At 46.2% G+C, this 24394-nt stretch overlaps 1 protein-coding gene across 2 annotated transcripts in view; it reads left to right on the forward strand.

Annotated features, from left to right (window-relative positions):
- The window catches only part of PIK3C3 (phosphatidylinositol 3-kinase catalytic subunit type 3), a 177106-nt gene that overhangs the window by 15128 nt on the left and 137584 nt on the right, over positions 1–24394 (forward strand). Inside the window, exon 5 of one of the 2 annotated variants that reach the window (XM_044276294.1) lies at positions 13733–13759. The exons of the other annotated variant lie outside the window; for it this stretch is intronic. Within the exon in view, the coding sequence (XP_044132229.1) occupies positions 13733–13759 (27 nt within the window). The remainder of the gene's footprint in view (positions 1–13732; positions 13760–24394) is intronic. 2 annotated transcript variants of the gene reach the window in all.

Here is a 24394-nt window from a genome sequence, read left to right on the forward strand (position 1 = left end):
GCTTAGTTACTGGGATTTTCACGCACAACCATTTCTAGGGTTTACAAAGAATGGTGTGAAAAGGGAAAAACATCCAGTATGCGGCAGTCCTGTGGGCGAAAATGCCTTGTTGATGCTAGAGGTCAGGGGAGAATGTGCCGACTGATTCAAGCTGATAGAAGAGCAACGTTGACTGAAATAACCACTCGTTACAACCGAGGTCTGCAGCAAAGCATTTGTGAAGCCACAACACGCACAACCTTGAGGCGGATGGGCTACAACGGCAGAAGACCCCACCGGGTACCACTCATCTTCACTACAAATAGGAAAAAGAGGCTACAATTTGCACAAGCTCACCAAAATTGGACTGTTGAAGACTGGAAAAATGTTGCCTGGTCTGATGAGTCTCGATTTCTGTTGAGACATTCAAATGGTAGAGTCCGAATTTGGAGTAAACAGAATGAGAACATGTATCCATCATGCCTTGTTACCACTGTGCAGGCTGGTGGTGGTGGTGTAATGGTGTGGGGGATGTTTTCTGGGCACACTTTAGGCCCCTTAGTGCCAATTTGCCATTGTTTAAATGCCACGGGCTACCTGAGCATTGTTTCTGACCATGTCCATCCCTTCATGACCACCATGTACCCATCCTCTGATGGCTACTTCCAGCAGGATAATGCACCATGTCACAAAGCTCGAATCATTTCAAATTGGTTTCTTGAACATGACAATGAGTTCACTGTACTAAAATGGCCCCCACAGTCACCAGATCTCAACCCAATAGAGCATCTTTGGGATGTGGTGGAACGGGAGCTTCGTGCCCTGGATGTGCATCCCTCAAATCGCCATCAACTGCAAGATGCTATCCTATCAATATGGGCCAACATTTCAAAAGAATGCTATCAGCACCTTGTTGAATCAATGCCACGTAGAATTAAGGCAGTTCTGAAGGCAAAAGGGGGTCCAACACCGTATTCGTATGGTGTTCCTAATAATTCTTTAGGTGAGTGTAGATATATATTATACTTTCCAAAGAACGAGGCAGCACTTCCAGATTTCGGTGGCAGGGTGAAGACCCCAAAACTTTATTCCCCAGCAACGTTTCGGCCTACTCAATGAGGCCTTTGTCGACAAAGGCCTCATTGAGTAGGCCGAAACGTTGCTGGGGAATAAAGTTTTGGGGTCTTCACCCTGCCACCGAAATCTGGAAGTGCTGCCTCGTTCTTTGGAAAGTACATATCGTGGAGGAGAAGCCGACCTCTGTGAGGAATTGCACCCAGTACACACGGTCTGACTGTGCTGCTGCGGTATTTGGTAGTGTGTGTGTGTGTGTGTGTGTGTATATATATATATATATACAGACGTGGACAAAATTGTTGGTACCCTTTGGTCAATGAAAGAAAAAGTCACAATGGTCACAGAAATAACTTTAATCTGACAAAAGTAATAATAAATTAAAATTCTATAAATGTTAACCAATGAAAGTCAGACATTGTTTTTCAACCATGCTTCAACAGAATTATGTAAAAAAATAAACTCATGAAACAGGCATGGACAAAAATGATGGTACCCCTAACTTAATATTTTGTTGCGCAACCTTTTGAGGCAATCACTGCAATCAAACGCTTCCTGTAACTGTCAATGAGACATCTGCACCTCTCAGCAGGTATTTTGGCCCACTCCTCATGAGCAAACTGCTCCAGTTGTGTCCGGTTTGAAGGGTGCCTTTTCCAGACTGCATGTTTCAGCTCCTTCCAAAGATGCTCAATAGGATTGAGGTCAGGGCTCATAGAAGGCCACTTTAGAATAGTCCAATTTTTTCCTCTTAGCCATTCTTGGGTGTTTTTAGCGGTGTGTTTTGGGTCATTGTCCTGTTGCAAGACCCATGACCTGCGACTGAGACCAAGCTTTCTGACACTGGCTAGTACATTTCTCTCTAGAATTCCTTGATAGTCTTGAGATTTCATTGTACCCTGCACAGATTCAAGACACCCTGTGCCAGACGCAGCAAAGCAGCCCCAGAACATAACAGAGCCTCCTCCATGTTTCACAGTAGGGACAGTGTTCTTTTCTTGATATGCTTCATTTTTTCGTCTGTGAACATACAGCTGATGTGCCTTGGCAAAAACTTCGATTTTTGTCTCATCTGTCCACAGGACATTCTCCCAGAAGCTTTGTGGCTTGTCAACATGTAGTTTGGCATATTCCAGTCTTGCTTTTTTATGATTCGTTTTCAACAATGGTGTCCTCCTTGGTCGTCTCCCATGTAGTCCACTTTGGCTCAAACAACGACGGATGGTGCGATCTGACACTGATGTTCCTTGAGCATGAAGTTCACCTTGAATCTCTTTAGAAGTCTTTCTAGGCTCTTTTGTTACCATTCGGATTATCCGTCTCTTAGATTTGTCATCAATTTTCCTCCTGCGGCCACGTCCAGGGAGGTTGGCTACAGTCCCATGGATCTTAAACTTATGAATAATATGTGCAACTGTACTCACAGGAACATCTAGTTGCTTGGAGATGGTCTTATAGCCTTTACCTTTAACATGCTTGTCTATAATTTTCTTTCTGATCTCTTGAGACAGCTCTTTCCTTTGCTTCCTCTGGTCCATGTCGAGTGTGGTACACACCATATCACCAAACAACACAGTGATTACCTGGAGCCATATATATAGGCCCAATGGCTGATTACAAGGTTGTAGACACCTGTGATGCTAATTAGTGGACACACCTTGAATTAACATGTCCCTTTGGTCACATTATGTTCTGTGTTTTCTAGGGGTACCATCATTTTTGTCCATGCCTGTTTCATGAGTTTATTTTTTTACATAATTCTGTTGAAGCATGGTTGAAAAACAAAGTCTGACTTTCATTGGTTAACATTTATAGAATTTTAATTTATTATTACTTTTGTCAGATTAAAGTTATTTCTGTGACCATTGTGACTTTTTCTTTCATTGACCAAAGGGTACCAACAATTTTGTCCACGTCTGTATATATATATATATTAAAAACAATAAAAAAGCTAATCATGACTGGTATTGTCATGTCCAAAGTATACTGGTCTGCACCATGTCGTGTGGTGTAGGTCATACAAAAAATAAATTAACAAAATTCTCCAATGACCCCAAAAATGAGCCCTATCTCAGCCCCTATGGCAGAATATGATAAGTTATGGCTGTCAGAATATGGCACAGAAATAGTAAAAGAACAAAACTATATCGGCTTAGTATCTCCATGATCGTACCACATAATAACGTTAACAAACCATTTTTACTGCAGAATAAAAAAATAAATTATTTCCACTACAAATATTTTTTTTCAGTTTATTAGTACATTGTATAAACTATTACAAAAAAAATGATGGAAAAATAAATAATCTATGGCTCTTTGAAGGCGTGGAACGAAAAACTAAAATGTCGTCCCGCTAAATCTGCTTGGTTCTTAAAGGAAACCTGTCACCATGATTTTGGCCATAGAGCTGGGGACATGGGCTGCTAGATGGCCGCTAGCACATCCGCAGTACCCAGGTCCCATAGCTCTGTGTGCTTTTATTGTGTTAAAAAACAGTTTTGATTGATATGCAAATGACCTGATATGAGTCCTGTAGCCGGAGATGAGTCAAGCGGAAAGGAGCCCAGCACCGCCCCGCGTCCTCCGAATCTCCTCCTTGCTGCCTGACGTCACAGAGCTGGAGCGCCGAAATCTCGCGATGCGCGAGCTAGCGCATGCGTAGTTCGTTCCCTGTGCTGATGCCAGTACAGGGAATGAACATGATGCCGACACTGCGCATGCGCTAGCTCGCGCATCGCGAGATTTCGGCGCTCCAGCTCTGTGACGTCAGCCAGCAAGGAGGAGATTCGGAGGACGCGGGGCGGTGCTGGGCTCCTTTCCGCTTGACTCATCTCCGGATACAGGACACATATCAGGTTCATTTGCATATCAATCAAAACAGTTTTTTAACACAATAAAAGAGCAGAGAGCTATGGGGACTGGGTATTGCGGATGTGCTAGCGGCCATCTAGCAGCCCATGTCCCCAGCTCTATGCGCAAAATCCTGGTGACAGGTTTCCTTTAAGAGGTTATCCCCCTGGACATATAGATGCATATCTAGAAATCTTTTTCTGCACATTCACTGTAATCTTGTGCCACGACATGTGGTGCCATGATACTAAGAACACGTGAGTGCGTCTGTGAAGCAGTGGACGGGCACTAAACCGTGAAAAGCAGTGTTGCCCGTTTCACAGTAGGGCAGCCCCTTAACTTGTTTCGCCCCTCTGTTCTAGGGGCATGCCGCAAATGTTGCCATGTACACCCCGGTGTTTTTTTCTGGTCTTTAACTGTGACACCACAAATGTAAAAAGGGGGGTCTCACCGTAAGGGCGTAACTGTCTCCCACGGGATTTGGACCATGTAGGCACAACCTTAAAGGGAACCTGTCACCGGGATTTTGTGTATATAGCTGAGGACATGGGTTGCTAGATGGCCGCTAGCACTTCCGCAATACCCAGTCCCCATAGCTCTGTGTGCTTTTATTGTGTAAACAAAACTATTTGATACATATGCAAATTAACCTGAGATGAGTCCTGTATGTGAGAGGAGTTAGGGACAGGACTCATCTCAGGTTAATTTGCATATGCGTCAAATCGTTTTTTCTCGCTGGTATCATTGGGGGACACAGGACCGTGGGTATAGCTTGCTGCTGCCACTAGGAGGCGACACTAGGCTGAAAAGTGATAACTCCTCCCCTGCAGGCTATACCCCCTCCAGCCTGGAGAGAGCATATCAGTTTTTAGCTTAGTGTCGTAGGAGGCAGACCTCCCTGCTTAGCAGGGTGGCCTTTTTTGATTTTCTTAATTTTGTTATTTTTTACAGATTCATGGATGGGGCACAGGCACGCTTGCGTCCCTGTCTCCCTGGGAGGCTTGCCGGTGTTGCTTGTTCCACCGCCTTGCCTCCCCCAAGAAGACAAAGTGGACCACGGCAGCCTCGCTCCCCTGCTTCCCGCCAGCAAGAGGGACACCTGCTCTCCAGCCCTTCTCTGCCCGGACCCCTGATGCCTGGTGCCAGCGGTCGTGGGGTGTCCCTGCTGGTACAAGACTATGGGTGAAGAACACAGATGAAGGCAGGTGAGTATACTGTCCCTCTCTGTCCCCCTCACACCATGGCCCCCTCTTAGGGAGGCTGCGAGTCCTCCAACAGTTGCCGCATATTCCCTCAGTAATCGGGGAATGAAGGGGTTAATCCCGAACCGGCGGCGGCGGCATTATTTTCCTCCCACCCCCCTCCGATCTAACATATCGGGCAGGGGACATTTAGAAACTAGCCGCTGCACTCTCAATGCCCCTTCCTCAGACCGTCCGGGTGGGCTCCCCGGTCGGCCAGGCACCGCGCCTCTAGCAGGTATGATCTTGGACGCCTGCTAGTGCCGATCGGGGTACCTCCGTTTCCCGACGGCGGAGCACAGAAAAATCTAGGCCCCGGCTTCATTCGGGCCTTCCGATTCTTCCCGGCCGCGCTGTTTTGTTTTTTCCGGCCCGCGGGTAGGTTCCATGGCCTCATTCATTGCACCGCCAGGTACCGCTGTGTTCGGCTGGCGGTGGGTCCCATGTGAAATTTTAGTTCCCGGCTTTGCGGCCTTCTAGGCCGCAACATCACCTCAGGTACGGAGGGCGGGTCCATATTCTGGCGCGAATTTTCCCCGGGAGCCAGCTGGCTCCGCTCTGGCTTTGGTCATTAACCCTTCCTACCCTGCCACTTGAATCCGGTAACCAGATTACCCCTACCCTAGGTCTCTGTCTGCAGGCACGATGTGCCTTAATATGGCAGGATACAGCCTTTCTTCCTCCTTGTCCATTTAAGGTTAGGTCCTCACATATATATATATATATATATATAATTTGTTCTTTTTAAATAAAAGAAAAAAATATATAAAACATTTTTTTTTTTTATACTTTCTTCTTTTTAAATAAAAAAGTGCGCCCATACAGGTCCTGCCCTTCTCACGGACCGAGCTCTATGCCCAGGGCCTGTTCCCTATCCCGGAGAGTGGAGAATTTTTCAGTTCCTAACCCACCCTCCGGGGCCGTTGCTAATGCTCCAACTGTGCAAATCCAGTGGAGTTCATCTGACCTTACGGGCAGCTTGGTTGATAGTGCTTCACTCGGACAAGGCCAGTGGAGTACATATGAAAGGTCCCCAATCGCCCTTCGGGCCGTTTGGTTGATAATGATCCACTTGCGAAAATTCAGTGGAGTATATCTGACGGTTTCCCAATTCGCCCTCTGAGGCCGTTTGGTTGATATGGCTCCAACTGTGCAATTCCAGTGGAGTACATCTGACGGATTCCCATTCCGCCCTCTGGGCCGTTTGGTTGATACTGCTCCAACTGCGTAAATCCAGTGGGGTACATCTGGAGGATCCCAATCCGCCCTCTGAGGCCGGTTGGTTGATTATGTTCCAACTGCGCAAATCCAGTGGACTACATCTGAGGGACTCCCATTCCGCCCTCTGGGCTGTTGGGTTGTTAATGCTCCAACTGCGTAAATCCAGTGGAGTACATCCGAAGAGTCCCCAATCCGCTCTCCGGGCCGTTTGGTTGATAATGCTCCAACTGCAAAGCCCAGTGGGGTACATTTGGAGGATCCCAATCCGCCCTCTGAGGCCGGTTGGTTAATAATACTACAACTTTGCAAATCCAGTTGAGGACAACTGACACTTCCCATCCACCCTACGGGGGCGTCTGTTTGAGTTTCTCCTCCGGCGCAACTCAGCGGAGGACCGCTGGAAGTTCCCAATCCACCCTCCTGGGTCGTTTGGTTAATAGAGCACCGTCTGCGCAATCGGTGAGCAGACCTTTAGTTCCATTCCACCTCCGGGGTAGTTTGATTCTTATATCAACACCGCCACAGCCTGCAACAGCCATGGGCTAGAGGCTGAGGGGTGGAACTGCGCACGAGCGGGCCGAAGCAGGACAGTTATTCGGACTCTGACAGGAATCCGGATTATTTTCCCTAGATTACGTCCGTGCTAACCGGTTCTGGTGGATGCATTCTCCCTTTCCTTAGGCACTATTTACACTTCTATTAGATACAGTGCTTAATTTGGGTATTACCCCCTTCCTGAGGAGGACTGACCTCACTAGCGTTGGCCTCAATGCCAGCCATAGGTGCCCTCGTTCTGTGAGTGGCGGAATTGAAGTTCCACTGGGCTCAGTATAGTCAACATACATTAACCTTTTGTATAGGTGGCATGATGGCATTCTCACTGCTGTCGCAGTGTTTACGTACGCATTACACCCTTTCTAGGGTGGGATGATGGCACTTCCCACAGAGTACAGAACTCGTCATATGCAAGTTCCTGCTAGGTGCGTTACCCCCTTCGATGGGGGATGTATTTACACTACCTCGGGTTACAGTACTTACTGGATATGTTACTCCCGATCATAGGTAAAGCGTTTGCACTGCCACTGGGCGCAGTGCTTGCCGTAGATTTTTCCCCCTCCTTTCAGTAGGTAATTACACTTCCGTAGGTTGCGGTTCTGACTATCACGCTACCCCCTGCCCTAACCGGGGGATTGCGCTTCTGTTGGTTACTATTCCATCTCCCATTTGCCATCACATACTTCCTATAGAATTACCCTCTACAAACGATCTGGTAACGGGGGAATCACTATGCATCTTTGCATGCTGTATTTCAGTTACGCCACGACTCTAGAGGCCTTGGTTTCCTTCACAGGTGGTCCGTGGCAACGTCGGTACCGCTGGTGCCGGATATTTCTCATCTAGTGGCATATCTGCCAATGGAGACTATGGATACACCCATATTGTATTCCTCTTTTCTTCATGCACGTTATTGGAGACGCAAAAAGGTCGGCCTTTGTGCTCTCAGGGGTGTCACCCAGCCTTATGTGTCCTAGACTCCCCACCCCCATGAGCCTCCACCGTTCAGGTCAGTCACACTGCACAGAGTACTGTGGTCAAGAGCCAGCAAGCAGAATATTCCACCGACTCCGGATGCTTCGTCCACCACTCATCCTTGTCTACGTGAGTGCGTTATGTTGGCAATCGGCAGTGGCTACTATAACGGCTTCTCCTTCGCAGAGTAGTCTTCACGCTAGGGCTAGATGCTCCTTATCGCTGTAGCGGGACAGCCCCCCTCAGGTAGGGGTTCTACCCTGGTACTAATTCGGCAGTGGCTCCTGTTCAGCGCCCTTGTCAGGTGGAGGGTTTAAGGTTAGCTCTACTACCTGGGCCAGCTTGATACCAGAGCTTCTACTGGATGTCCTCAGGCCTTCTCCTCATGTCCACGCTGGCGGAGCATGCGGTGACCCCTACTGCACGAGGGGTGTTTAAGTCGCCATTACATGCTAAGGGTCCTACTGCATAGTTCTTTCGTCAGGCAACGGATTCCTCTAACACGAGAATCAGTGACCTCTACGGTGTGGCCTACTCCTCGGCTGGAGTATGGCGTGAGCATTACTCTTGGGGCTTCCCTTGTAGGGCCTCCCCTTCAGGCGGAGTATCGCATCACCACTAGACACTGTTGAGCTCCAGTCTCACATGGGAATGGGCTTTAGCTCTGGCCTCTTTCTGGTTTACTACCAGTAAGGGTCCGTGGCTCTGACAACTGTTGTCCTCCTGCCACATTTAATCCATTCCATATGTTTGAGAAGGCTCTTGATGTGAGCCGTAACGCGTCAGAGTATTGTATGTGACCAATGGAGACATCATCTTTTGTTGAGGACTACAGTGAGTGCCGGTCTTTCTTCATTCTTATTATTAACTGTTGTCCTTCTGTCGTCGGCTCGGGTGTGGCGATGGTTGATCAGCACCTACCTTTTGAGTGCGTTCTACTGGGTAGATCAGTCCCTACGGCACTCGTCAACACTGAAGTGCCGTTCTGAGCGGGACCTGGATTCTAGTAGTCATGACGTCACGCCATTGGTGCTACCTCTCTTCAGATGTCAGTGATATCTACGTCACCTCAAGCCAATGGTGGTTGTTCTTTCACTGCTCATTCCGGGGGTGGACTGAGAGCCTTCCCAAGACGGGCGGAGCGTAGTCGAGCTCCACCCGGCAAGAGTATTTCTCTCATCTTTGTTCCACTCATCTGCCCTTCCAGGCAGCGTTGCCGCTTTGTTGAAGTATAGTCACTGACGGGGCTTCCCATCACTAGCGGTGCTCACATTGGATTTACTTTACCTTTCCCGTGTGGTATTGATTGGCCTGCAGTGGGGCACGCCTGGCTCAGGCGTTTTGTTTCTTAGGGATTCTCAGGCAGCTTCTCTCACTAGAAATCTCACCACCTGCCTCTATGGCTATAAGGGCGTTGGTCTACCGATATTCCGCTCCCTAGGGGGCGTTCTCTGGACCAGAGGTGAATCCTACGGACTTGGCCTTTTAGTTCTACTTCCACAGCTGCGGCCAGGAGCCGGCTGTTGGGTGGCATTATTATTTTTCATTTTATTTTTTCTCTGGCGTTGATACGCCTTTCTTGTACGTATTTTTTTTCTTTAAGTATGAACATGGGGCAGTGTTCCGTCCAGGATTCTCTTTTTTCGCGGAAGGTGGTCGCCGTTCCACACCTCACAGACATGGGTTTCTCTTCTTTCTCCCTCGTAGTACACGGACCGAGCTCTCCATCAGCCATGTGATTTGGCCTATGAGCTTGCTTGTCCTTGTCTAGCGCTTACAGCCCTACGGACTTCTACCAATTCTTATCCTGGGGTCCTTGTCAAGGCTGACGGCCTCCAAAGGGTGTTTTCCAGATAGTTCCATTTAACAGTTGCTCGGGCAGTCTGCCCTCGGGTAGGCAACGTCCGGCTGAGTCTTGGCCCACCCGACCAGCGGTCGGCGTTTCTCGGGTCAATCTCCTTCATGCGGTAGCTTCCAGTGTGGAAGGCAGTAGCTTGGTCTTCCGGACACACATTCATCAAGTCTTACCGGGTGCTTTCCTAGGCACCGGCGGATACTGTTCCAGGCAGCAAATTCTTGCAGGCGGCAGTGAGTTGCGCGTCCTTGGGGCGTTTTTTCTCCAGTGGCATGTGATTTTTTTCCCTCCCCGTGGACTGCTTTAGGACGTCCCACGGTCCTGTGTCCCCCAATGATACCAGCGAGAAAACAAGATTTTTGTGAAACTCACCTGTAAAATCTCTTTCTCGCGTGGTTCATTGGGGGACACAGCTCCCACCCAGTAATTTCTGTTTGCTGTGGTTGTTGGCGGTTGTGGAGCCAGTATGGCCCCAGTTCTGGTTTGATCGGACTGGCGGTGGTCAGTTGTTGGTTGTTTACTGTATGGTTATTTTCTCCTACTCCTATGGCTTGGGCACAAACTGATATGCTCTCTCCAGGCTGGAGGGGGTATAGCCTGCAGGGGAGGAGTTATCACTTTTCAGCCTAGTGTCGCCTCCTAGTGGCAGCAGCAAGCTATACCCACGGTCCTGTGTCCCCCAATGAACCACGCGAGAAAGAGATTTTACAGGTGAGTTTCACAAAAATCTCGTTTTTAACACACTAAAAGCACACAGAGCTATGGGGACTGGGTATTGCGGATGTGCTAGCGGCCATCTAGCAGCCCATGTCCTCAGCTCTATTCACAATAATAGGGGAACCAGATACCCCATTATTGGGAATGGTCGAGGTTCCAGTGGTCGGACCCCCAATGATCAGATAATTATCCCCTTTCCTGCAGATCCCTTTAAACCTAAGCCTCTAACCATATCAAGAGGGAGTCTGCCGCATCCCCAGTGAAGAAGGTTGATAGTAAGATGAGGAAAACTTTGGCAACTGTCTTACAAGAAATATGGTCTTTGAGAACCTGACTTATTCTCAGGCATGTAGCCATAAAATGGGGACATCCGCTACCGTGTTCCAGAATCTGCCTCGGAAGGGGTTTCGCAGTAAGAGCAAGGCCATCAGTGGACCTGTCTGCTATTAGCTGTGGTTAATTCTATAGCAGGCATGGCCAACCTGCGGCTGTCCAGCTGTTGTAAAACTACAACTCCCACCATGCCCTGCCGTAGGCTGTTAGCTGTAGTCAGTCTGGGCATGCTGGGAGTTGTAGTTTTGCCACAGCTGGGCCATCCCTGCTCTGTAGCATGTGAAGCTCAGGAATAGCACATATGACTTGTGTTTGTAATGACTTTCTAATCTCCATGTCTCGGCCGTGGCTTTATGTGATCTCCTATCACATTCCCTTCCCACGTCGCCTTTACGCTCAGTGCGTCTCTGGCTGAGAAGCGTTGACTTTTTGGACACTTTGAACGACAGACGGGTGCGGGCGGCGGCAGCTATAAATACGTCGCCATCTCCACGGCTGATTTACAGCATCAATAACCTCAGCCTTTGTTTTCATGGAATAGCAGCATTTTATAAGGCCAGCTCACCCCCACATTAAAAGGAAAACTAATTAAAGGCTTCATTTTACAGCCTCGGGTTATCTGAGAAGATTTAACGGCCCCAAGGGCAGAGGGCCGGATGGTGAAATGAGAGCACTGACAAACTGCTCCCCCCCCATCCTTAAAGAGACAGCTCCTGTAGTAAAGGGTTCTGATATTATAAAGTGCTCTCTGCCACTCCGTTATGGCGTTGTGACTCCTGGACTCTTCTGGTCCCGCGAGTACACATCCTGAACAGACTGTGTGACGTGTGCCGCTGCAGCCATTGACTAGTCTCAGTGGCTGCTAGGTCATGTGACCGGTCAGTCCAGGAAGTTTTCACTGGGCCACCGCCGGATGTTCAGGAGACGCAGAGACCAAGTAAGTGTAGATCTCTTCATAGGTCTTGCAGGGAACCTTCAAAAACTAGCCTTTAAAGGGATCTGTAGACTAATAACATCTTCTGGGGACGGATACAAGTTTTAATATACTGCATATATAACATGTCTCGATTATTCTGGGGCCGCGGCGGGGAGTTATATAATCTCCTCTCCTATGTGCAGTAGTAGTGCAGCTGGGCCATTCTCAAGATCGGCATGAGGCCTTTCCCCCCAGAAAACTACAATTCCCATCATGCCCGGACAGCCTACAGCAGGGCATGGTGGGAGCTGTAGTTTTACAACCGCTGGAGGGCCGCAGGTTGGGCATCCCGGCCGTAAAGTGAGTGATTGTTCGGCCGGGGCAACGCTTTTCCTTATTGTAAATCCCCTGCTGATAAGACTTTTGGGACCCCCCCGCCCCACTATAAGCTGTTACTTCAAGTTACAAGGGATTTCCTTATGATGGGTCATCAGTATGTGCTCGGCTTGGGTCCGACCCCTCAGATTCCCGGGCTGTCAGTAGAAGAAAGGGCTCGCATCTTCACTGCTCCAGCCTTGTGGAAGCCATTGGGGCTAAGCTGCTGATCCAGTGGTTACCAGGGGTCTGAGGTTGGGCTATCCATTATTTGTGGTGGCCCTCTGGATAGGAAAGCACAGTCTGCGCCAGTGCAGTTGGTTGAACTGAGCCCTGGATATGTTTAGGAGATATATATATATATATATATATATATATATATATATATATATATATATAATGATTTCTAGAGCTTTACCCAGTTTGTACACAAAACTTAGGGATCAGACTTCACATGCACAAAGCCTTAGACATTTACCGCTGGTTGGAAAACCACTTCAGAGCCTGTGGACTCCTTTTCTTTCTTTGTTGATTTGCATCCTAAATGCAAAATTAAGCAGCTTTCTAAATAGTGTCCATTAACCTACATTGCTGCAGTAGGGTCTGTGCAACGTGTTCTGCTGCCTGTGATATAAATCTGCTCGTGGCCGCTGCCGGCTCAGTGCTGAGATCTCCTGCTTTCATCCGCAGGTAGGGATGGCGGCTGTAGACAACATAGGAATCTGTATAACAGATGGAGGAGAGCAGTCCGGGCGGATGGGGGAGAGATCACAAAAGCTCAAACAGCATCAGCGCCAGTCTCTGTATAGTTAGGCCTCATGCACATGACCGTAGTTTCTGTCCGCATTCAATCTGCATTTTATGCGGATCACATTCGCAAAAGATTCGTACAGCACATCCACACGTCCGTTCCGCGGCCCCTCAAAAAATAAAAAAAATAGAACATGTCCTATTTTTGTCCGTTTTGCGAACAAGGATAGGACATTTGTACAGAAGTTATAAAAATAAACGGCAGCGCGCACTCAGCCGGGATCCATGTCTTGCGGCTGTGTGCTTGAGCCCTTATGTTGAGATTACGCAGGGATTGTTTTAGAAGAAGGCAGTACACGTGTGAAACGATGAAAGTTCTGATGAGCTAGTGATGGCAGCAGCATCTGGGACACACAGATCACATCCAGCATGTATTACTGGGGAGGATTCATTCTCATGAGGTGGTAAACTGATTATCAGGGGGTCTGAAAATGAATAAAGGAATGATGATTAAAGACCGAAACTTAGTGCAACTCCAATTAACCTCTAACGTGTAAAGATAATTTTTTTTTTCCATCAAAGATGTCCATAGCTTTTAAAGGTGTTGGCCAGTACCTTTTATATTTATAATCTATCCTCAGAATAGGCCATCGGTATCTGATCATCAGGGGTCCGACATCATTCACCCCCTCTGAACTATATAGCTCCATCTATTGTGTAGTGGATGAATCCGGTTACTGCAGGGCTGCTACTGTTTGGTTCAATCGGACCAGATATTGATGGCCTTTCCTGAGTATAGGACAACAATGGAAAAGTCCTGGGCAGCCTCGCAGAGATGATTATGGTTTCTGTGTTTGTCATTAGTTCATGAACTCTCTTTAATCAATGCAGGAGTCTGATATGGAGCGAGTGGAGGAGGTAAGTACCCGTGTTCACAGCATGCACTGAGCAGTGTGGTGAGCTTGCCGCCTTTGGGTCACTGACATGGCTTCCATCAGATTGCAGTGATTTGCTGTTGCCCTCTTAGCAGATAGATGAGGGGTGATTCAGATATTTCCCCCTCTGGTGTCATCTTGTAAATGGACGCAGATGTCAGCTGAGAGGAGCATGATGTAAAAAAAGGTGCCGGACGAGTGACGTTTGGTGATTTCAGCCTTCTTTCCGTAACAACCATCTGCACTAATCTTTCCCTGCTAACCAAACCTTGTATGACCGCAGAGGGCAGGACCGTTGTATCGTCTTGTGTACAGCATTGAAGTAAAAAGAGCCCCGTTCTGATGGGGAGAGCTTTTTACAGCTTTTCAACCTATGGATTCTGTGGAAAGGATTCTTAGAGGCTACTCCATGAGTACTACTTCCTATCCGAGTTCTTTAACTTACTCCTTTGGCTTGGAGTCTCTCTTAAAGGCAAGCTGCCATTATATACTTGTAACTAAGGCAATCTGTCCTGGTAGATCTGTGCTTGTCACCACGTTCTAGCGCTATTTTTGGCTTCGCAATACGCGCCCGCAGCTCAGAGGCGTAACTGATTTTATATTCTACAAATTTGCTCCTTTTTGCAACAAGGGTGTTGCTGTTGCACCTTGTTGCACCCACAGGATCTGCTCATTTTTTCCGGAGGCCATGCCCCCACTGCTTTGACTGACAAGGCCAGGCAGTCTAGACATTCTCACGTCTGACCATGAAGTCTCACGGCATTGTGTTTGGTGCACAGGCAGATGGAACCTATAGGTGCACCTCACCATTGATCTCCAGCCAAGTGCTGCTTGTGTGCCTAACGTGATGCCGTGAGACTTCTGGGCCAGGCATGAGAACATCTACACTTCCTGGCCCTGTTGGTCAAGGTGGTGGGGACGCGGTCAACAGAGGGGGTCGAGGCAGGCAGAGAAAATGAGCAGAGCCTCTGGATGCAACGAGGTGCAAGGGCAACACCCTTGTTACACCAAGGGACTAATTTGCACAACATAAAGTATTTCTCTGAATTACGGGTAGCTATCGAAAAATAGCATTTGAATCTGATGACAAGCCCAGATCTACCAAGGCAGGTGGCGTTAGTTAAAGGTATGTGATGACAGAGTCCCTTTAACTCTCTGTCAGACCATCACTGTGACCAGAGAAAGCCCCCAGTAGTGATTCAGATAGAGCAGGCATGCTCAACCTACGGCCTTCCAGCTGTTGCAAAACTACAACTCCCATCATTCCCGGACAGCCTACAGCTATCAGCCTACAGAAGGGTATGGTGGGATTTGTAGTTTTACAACAGCTGGAGGGCTGCAGGTTGAGCATCACACATAACACTAAGCATCTTTATCTAGGCCTGGCCAGAGAAAAATAGAACCGTAGTAGTGTTATCCCACTTCTACCCCTGCTGTTATCATGAGGATTACCTAGCAGATAATATCTTGCCTCACAGCAGCAGTAAACTGATAGTGGATTACTTATCTACACTGGAGGTTTTAGCATTTGTGTTGACTGCTACAGAAGGACAATATTTAGTATTTCATTTTCAGCGCATAGTACTGCCGAAATAAAATAAAAAATAAAAAACAGCCAAAAATTCTTCTTTTCTTTTTATTTTTTATGTGAATATTGAGTTCAAGAAAATACACATTTCTAATGAAACTGTCCTTTTAAGGTGCCTTGTCAATGATCATCCAGTCCCCTGCATTGTTTTTACTCTGTGCTGAATATGAATAGGAAAGTCTTCTCTGTGATGATTGTGACTTCTTAGCTCCTCCTGCCTATTGGCAAGTCAAAAAAATCTTAGTATTATTTAATATGGTTAATGATAACTGATTGCAGCGGATCAGACCCCACCAATTTACCACCTGTGTTAGTGGAGCAGTGGTCATCCAAGAGCGCTACCATGCCATTTACATGGCGGTCTGACTTCTGTTCTCGTGGTCATTGGGCGTCCCAGCGGTCAGACCCCCTGGATTATATATTTATCACCATATAAAACCATGTGGAGTACCTACAGGTATGTGGTACAGATCCATCAGGACGGTGCCATTTCTGTATGCATTCTTATGTCAGCTCCACTTTATTTTTTGGAAATATCGGGATAACAGATATTTTGAGGAAATTTTATTATTCCCTCTGTGCTAGAATTCTGGAGATTAAAAAATAAAATAAAATGTGGCAGACACTATTTGTGTGCAAAAACTTGTGACCTTTTGATGTTCTACGCCGTCCTATATGGTAACTCCTACTTTTTTCAATGTATTATTTATTTGAAATTCTTTCATACATTACCAGGAGGAATGACAGATGCACAATGCAGAATAAAAATAAAAAAAATTGTTATGCGATGGGGGCTAAAACAAGGATCAGAAAGGTGACAGGTTCTCTCAAATAAGAATGAAATATTAATCACTATAGTCATAAATACGGTATACAAATTGTACAAGCTCACTTGTTGAAATAAGAGAAGAAATAATTGATTAGATTTTTTATGGTGCAATCAACTAATGGAACGCTTTATGCAAATGAACACTGAATACCATTATTGCTGGTTGTCTTCCCCAGGCCTGAGATGTGGATTGTATGTGTGGTTCTGGTATTGTATAAGCCGCGTACCTATATTAAAGAGCTGTAGAAAATCTGGTTTCCTGCATGTGCTGTATTGTATAGAGCAGGGATGCTCAACCTGCGGCCCTCCAGCTGTTGTAAAACTACAACTCCCACCATGCCCTACTGTAGGCTGATAGCTGTAGGCTGTCTGGGAATGATGGGAGTTGTAGTTTTGCAACAGCTGGAGGGCCACAGGTTGAGCATGCCTGGTATAGAGAGATGTATTTGTGAACTGGCAGCTGTTATTACCGCACTGTGTGTTGATTTGTAGAATACTGCGTATTCTAATTGAATTGGATCCTAGTAACTTTAATATTACTACAGTAATTTTTCGGTCTACTTTATTTTATGTCTGTCTATATCTGTCCTGCCTAAATGATGTAATATAAAATATTTTGCTTTACTGTTCCAAGAATTTAACTGCTATAATACTGCCCCCTATGTACAAGAATATAACTACTATAATACTGCCCCCTATGTACAAGAATATAAGTACTATAATACTGCCCCTATGTACAAGAATATAACTACTATAATACTGCCCCTATGTACAAGAATATAACTGCTATAATACTGCCTCCTATGTACAAGAATATAACTGCTATAATACTGCCCCCTATGTACAAGAATAGAACTGCTATAATACTGCACCCTCCTATGTACAGGAATATAATTACTATAATACTGCTTCTATGTACAAGAATATAACTACTATAATGCTGCTTCTATGTACAAGAATATAACTACTATAATACTGCCTCCTATGTACAAGAATATAACCACTATAATACTGCCTGCTATGTACAAGAATATAACTACTATAATACTGCTCCTATGTACAGGAATATAACTACTATAATACTGCCTCCTATGTACAGGAATATAACTGCTATAATACTGCCCCCTATGTACAAGAATATAACTACTATAATACTGCTCCTATGTACAAGAATATAACTACTATAATACTGCTTCTATGTACAAGAATATAACTACTATAATACTGCTTCTATGTACAAGAATATAACTACTATAATACTGCCCCCTATTTACAAGAATATAACTACTATAATACTGCCTCCTATGTACAAGAATATAACCACTATAATACTGCCTGCTATGTACAAGAATATAACTACTATAATACTGCTCCTATGTACTGCTCCTATGTACAAGAATATAACTACTATAATACTGCCATCCTATGTACAAGACTATAACTACTATAATGCTAGCTCCTATGTACAAGATATAACTACTATATACTGCTCCTATGTACAAGAATATAACTACTATAATACGGCTCCTATGTGCAAGAATATAACTAATAGAACATAAGTACATAACCACTATAATACTGCTCCTATATTAGAATATAACTACTATAATCTTTTATTTAAAAACTAGAACAAAATATTACAATATATTTATAATAAATCACAAGAAAAACAAAATAAAACACATCACTTAATGACATCAGAACAATCAGACAGTACACGGTACACGGTACACGGATCCTCCTCCAGTATACATTATTTGGATTATTTTGCAGGTCTTTCTTGTATACTGACTTCAGACTTTCTATGATGTTATACTTGACAGTATTACAGGAGAGGACCTCTTTATTAATCACCGGCAGCACCGCGCACACCACAGATGGTACATGATCACCACATTTATCACATATAAAGTACTTTTGTTATATGTCCTGAGCTGCGACGTGAAGTCTCCATATATTAGCTGATTAGCTGATGGTATGGTTGTCCTATAAGATGGGGTAACTGCAGGACAAGGGACATGACCTTCCATACCTGGATACTAAAGGGACACTCTGACAGGAGATGCTCCATTGTCTCTACTATCTGATCACACTCTTCCCTAGGACAGGACCTGTCTGATACATTACGGCATTTTAGATTGGCTCGGACATACATCTTGCTATGAAATGCTAGCCACGCAACGTCTCTCATGTGAGGAGGCACTCTAGGATCTTGTAAGATTTTTGCAGCCTACCTGGCAGCAAGAGTCCGGGCGTTCCTCAACTGAATCTGGACACTAAACTGAGATTTCAGTAGATTGTCATAGATCAACTTCCTGCAGAGTATTTTGACCTCATCGTAAAGGATCCTCCATCTAATGATCTTACTGATAATATGAACTCCATACCAAGACACGTTGTTCTTAATGCGCCCTAAGATCCTCTTAATAGAGCCACCTACCGACCACATAGACACAAACTGCTGGATCTGGCTCTTAAAGCTAGAGCACCAAGGTTTCAATGTCAAAGATGAGAAATTTCTCATAAAAAACATCAAGTTAAAGAAGAGCTCTGGCCAAGGCATGGAGAGTCCACCCTCCCTATGGGGGAGATAGGCAATTTTTCTCCTGACTACACTCACCCTGCTACCCCACTAGAAGTGGAAGAAGGCATTGGTCAGTCTGGAGCTCAAACTCTCTGGCACTGGAAACGCCACAGAGATATACAGGAAGAGCAGAAGCGGGAACCTTCTCATTAGGCAGATCTTCTCCTGATACACCAGCTTCCAGTGCTTCCAGCTCTTCGCCTTCTGCTCACACACCACCAGCTTCTCCTCCCAGTTCACCTTCCCTTCATCTACTGCCCCAAAGACAACTCCCAGAATCTTAATCTGACTCTGGACTGTCCTGAAGGGCACAGAGAAGACATCGCTGTCTTTCCCCAGCCAAAAGGCCTCACCCTTTTTCATATTCACTGCTGAATTTGAGACTTTGGAGAAATCTGTTATTTACTTTTCTACTACTGCACAATAGTCTCTAGAAGACACCAGAAGCCTCACATCATCTGCATAGGCGCAGTACTTTATAGCTTCCACTTTTTCATGAAGATGACATCTCAACGCAACGAAAAACTGAATTAGTCTGCAATTTTCTCAAGCAAGGATCCAGGCTAAAGACATACAGCACTGGGCTAATAGGACCGCCCTGACTCACACCTGACATGATCTTGAAGTGATCTCCTTTGTGACCATTAATCAGATGCTGGCTTACTGCCTCCCTATAAAGAACCTGCAGCCATTGTCCAAAGCGTGCAGGAAGTCCGTACTTCAACAAAACCTGATACAGGTAGTCATGATGGACTCTGTCAAAGGCCTTGTTCTGGTCTAACCCCACCACATATGCTCCTACACTGTGCTGTCTGATACAGTCCTGATCAAAAGTTTAAGACCACTTGAAAAATGGCACAAAATCATATTTAGCATGGCTGGATCTTAACAAGGTTCCAAGTAGAGCTTCAACATGCAACAAGAAGGAATGAGAGTGAGACAAAACATTTTTTGAGCATTTAATTTAATGAAAACAACGAATAAACTGAAACAGGCTGTTTTTCAGCTGATCAAAAGTTTAGGACCACAAGCCTTTTAAAAGGCCAAATCTGTGCAAACATGTGGATTCATTGTCATTTTCTGTCAGGAAGTCACTCGTGATGGCAAAGGCAAAAAAACTCTTCCTTTTTGAACGTGGTCGGGTTGTTGAACTGCATAAGCAGGGTCTCTCACAGCGCGCCATCGCTGCTGAGGTGGGACACACTAAGACAGTAATTTGGAATTTCTTAAATGATCCTGAGGGTTATCGAACAACATCAGCACTGAGCCGGAGGATCCAATTGGCTGTCCGTCAAGACACTGGACGATCCTCGACCCAAATTAAGGCCCTTACTGGTGCTGACTGCAGCCCCATAACCATCAGACGGCATCTGAGACTGAAGGGCTTCAAAAACAAAAAAGCGTCTTCAAAGACCTCGTCTCCTTGAACGCCACAGAACTGCTCGTTTGGACTTTGCAAGAGAGCACCAAACATGGGACATTCAAGGTGGAAGAAAGTTTTATTCTCTGATGAGAAAAAATTTAACCTTGATGGTCCTGATGGTTTCCAACGTTACTGGCATGACAAGCAGATCCCACCTGAGATGTTTTCTACGCGCCACAGTGGAGGGGGCGCCATAATGGTCTGGGGTGCTTTTTCCTTTAGGCTGGGTTCACACCTGAGCGTTTTACAGCGCGTTCCTACGCGCTGTAAAACGCACAACAGGCAAGAACCAATGATTCCCTATGGGAATGGTTCTCACCTGGGCGTTTTACAGCGCGTACGATCGCGCTGTAAAACGCCCGACGCTCAAACAAGTGCTTGAGCTTTTTTTTGGGCGTTTGTCGCGCGTTCCCGCACATAGATATTCGGGAACGCGCGACAATGTGCGCACGCCTGTCTCTGTATGCACGATTGTAAACGCCCGTACAATCGCGCATACAGAGCGCTCGTTTCAGAACGCTCAGGTCTGAACCCAGCCTAAGTGGAACAATGGAGCTTCAGGAAGTGCAGGGGCGTCAAACGGCCGCTGGCTATGTCCAGATGTTGCAGAGAGCATTCCTCATGACTGAGGGCCCTCGTCTGTGTGGTAACGACTGGGTTTTTCAACAGGACAACGCTACAGTACACAATGCCCGCAGGACAAGGGACTTCTTCCAGGAGAATAACATCACTCTTTTGGCCCATTCTGCGTGCTCCCCTGATCTAAATCCAATTGAGAACCTTTGGGGATGGATGGCAAGGGAAGTTTACAAAAATGGACAACAGTTCCAGACAGTGGATGGCCTTCGTGCGGCCGTATTTACCACTTGGAGAAATGTTCCCACTCGCCTCATGGAAACGCTTGCATCAAGCATGCCGAAACAAATTTTTGAAGTGATAAACAATAAAGGCGGAGCTGCTCATTACTGTTTGGAAGTTGGATTTCTGTTTTTGGGGGGTTTAGTTTTTTTTGGAGGTGTGGTCCTAAACTTTTGATCAGCTGAAAAACAGCCTGTTTCAGTTTATTCGTTGTTTTCATTAAATTAAATGCTCAAAAAATGTTTTGTCTCACTCCCATTTCTTCTTGTTGCATGTTGAAGCTCTACTTGGAACCTTGTTAAGATCCAGCCATGCTAAATATGAATTTTTGCCATTTTTCAAGTGGTCTTAAACTTTTGATCAGGACTGTATATGTCACAGCTTCCCTCACCAGCAGCAATGAGTCCTCTATAGTCTGGCTTTTCACATCACACGTCTGGTTAGAGATGATTAGGTCATCCACCACTGCACTCAGCCTGTAATACAAGATCTTGGCCAGGATTTTGTAATCAGTGTTTAGTAGAGACATTGGACGCCAGTTTTTAATATCTTTTATATTTCCCTTCTTTGCCAGAAGAACTAGCACAGAGTTATAGTGAGACTCCAGCATCCTCCCAGCAGAGAGGCAACTGTTATAAATCTGCACCAGGTCTGAAGCTAATAAGTCCTTGAACTCTTTATAGAACTCGCTGGTCAGGCCATACAGCCCTGGACTCTTCTTGGGTTTTAAAGAGTCGATGCTCCTCTTCACCTCCTCCTCAGTTATGGGCTCAGCCATGCTTTCTGCGTGCACTGGGTCTAATTTGGGCAGCGTCATACTCTTCAGATAGGACTTGATGTCACCTTCCCTAATCTGTACCCCTCTGAACAGATAGCCTCTTCTGCTCTGACTGCTCTGTCCCGTTCTCATCTAACAGGCGGGTCATAAGCTTCCTGCTGACCCTGTTCTTACAGGCAATATCGCGGTCTGGGTTGTGAACCCCCCAATTATCAAACTGGCCCTCTGCCTTAAGAGACTTGAGGCGGTCGAACTGCAGCTCTCATCTTCTGCTTTATCTGGCTGAAGCTCTCACTGTCCACCTTCTCTCCACTATTTATCCGGCCATATAACCGGCTTAGCTGTAGCCTCAGTGCAGAATACCTCATATGCCGCACATTACTGTGTCTCCTGGCGGTACTTATTATAAACTGCTTGATATCCACTTTCATACCCTCCCACCACTCCGCTATGTCATCACGCATACACTGGGTGATCCTCCGCTCATTATAGAAGGTGGTAAAGGCCTCTCTGAAATCTGGATCTTGCAGCACCGAACTATTCACCTTCCAGTAGCCCCTACCACAGACCACTGCCCCGGCCAGATCCAGCGTGACACTCGCCATACAATGATCAGAAAACTCTATGGGGCTGATCGTATACTGGGAACACCTCATACCTCTCTTAATGTACGCTCGGTCTATTCTACTGGCGTTACTGGCCTTGTGATAAGTGTAAGCTCTCCTGGTGCAATGTGAACCATAAGGATCCACTAAATTAGCCTGATGGACCAGATTATTAAGAAAATTCTCATCGTATTTCAGCTGTTTGTGACTACTAGATATGTCCACATTACTGGAGACGCTATTAAAATCCCCGAACATTATAAATGCCCTGGATGTAAAACAATACAGCTTCATCTGCTGGAACAAGTCCCTCCTCTCCTTTCTAGTCTGAGGAGCATAGATACTAATGGCTCTATAATACACAGTGTCCAATATAAAGTCCAGCATCAGGCAGCGGCCCGGCCAGATCTCCAGGACTCTCTCCACCTTAACTTCTATCTTATTAAAGAGAATCGCCACACCGTTATTTCTCTCCAGCCCAAAGAACCAGAAAGATGCTCCATGTCTCCAGTCTCTCTTGGCTGCAAACACCTGAGCATTGCTCTTCAAATAAGTCTCCTGTAAGAAGAAGATGTAAGATCTCTCCTGAGACAGAGGCTGGTAGATCGCCTGCCGTCTGTTCTTAGTCTTCACACTGTTCACATTTATAGAGCTGATTCTCAGCCTTATCCAGGCCATTTAGTTTCCTTGCTTTTTCCTCCTTCCGCTACTGTGACCTGTAGTGCCCCATCTTTTGGTGGACACTGGATGGTCAGGTTCATCTTCCTGAGGGTCGGCATCAGGGTTATGTGAAGAAACATACTCCATTTCTGCCTTTTCTTATGACCCTTCTTGCCCTAGCGCACCATACTGCCTGGAGGTTATGGCCAGCACTGGCGGATCCGGGGTTCTCTTTGCTGCAGGGATTTTTCGAGAAGGATCAGCTGTGGTGTTCTTTCTTTTTACTGTCTGGAACGCCTCTTCATCCATAGAGGGCCTCCTAAGCCCTGCACCTGGATCAGCAGGTTCTGTAGACGTGCAGGGCAGTTGTTTAGGTGGTTTGGCAACTGGTTTACTGGTCACTTTACTCTGTATATGAAGTTTCTCTTCAGTGGCTGGCACTTGTAGTGCTACAGGTGGTACTTTAGTCGCTACAGCAGGATTTCTGGATACTTTTTACATTAGATGTCTTTTCAGTGGCTGGTACTTGTAGTTCAGCAGATGATGGTACTTGTAATAGAGCAGGTGGGCTGTCTGTCTCTACCTCTGCTGGTAGTTATAGTGCATCAGGAGGACCATCACTCTCGACAGCAGGATCACTGGTACTTTGCATTACTTCAATATGAGGACTGTCAGTTTCTGGGGCTGTATCTGCTCTTGCAGTGACATCCTCTTGATCTTCCTCCATGGCCTCTGTGAAGAGCTCATTGCCTTTATTATGATCCGCATGTGGACATTCCCGGAACGTATGACCCACTCTTAAACGCAGGTTACAGATGACCAGATCTGTACAGTCGTCCTTTGAATATCCAAAATGAGCACTGAATACTGGAGCAGTTGATGGCGAGGTGCCTTCCCCCACATCTGTGACACAGCCGCGGCTCACCGGGGTAGTACTATATCCCTCTCTCTGAGCCCAGGTAGAAGGAGTGCGGAAGATGTCTGGTCACACCATTGTTTTGCTCTAGTTGTATCCTCACAGTGTATCCGCCATTCCATATGTCTTCCTTATCATAGATTTTTTCCGGATGACTCTTCAACAGACACTGTCTGCTCAGCCAGTGAGTGCTCCAGATCTGCCAGCGCCACCACCTCAGACAGGAACAAGATGGTGGCCCTTACTACCTGAGGCTTGGACAGCTGGATCCACCTGTTCATGATCCCAGATTGACTATTCCTTTGTGTCATTATATATATTCCAGAATAAGTCCAGATCATACTACAGCTTAAAGCTGATGTCCTAGATCCTGCTGG

The sequence above is a fragment of the Bufo gargarizans genome, chromosome 1, assembly GCF_014858855.1.
Source record: "Bufo gargarizans isolate SCDJY-AF-19 chromosome 1, ASM1485885v1, whole genome shotgun sequence".
Lineage (NCBI taxonomy): Eukaryota > Metazoa > Chordata > Amphibia > Anura > Bufonidae > Bufo > Bufo gargarizans.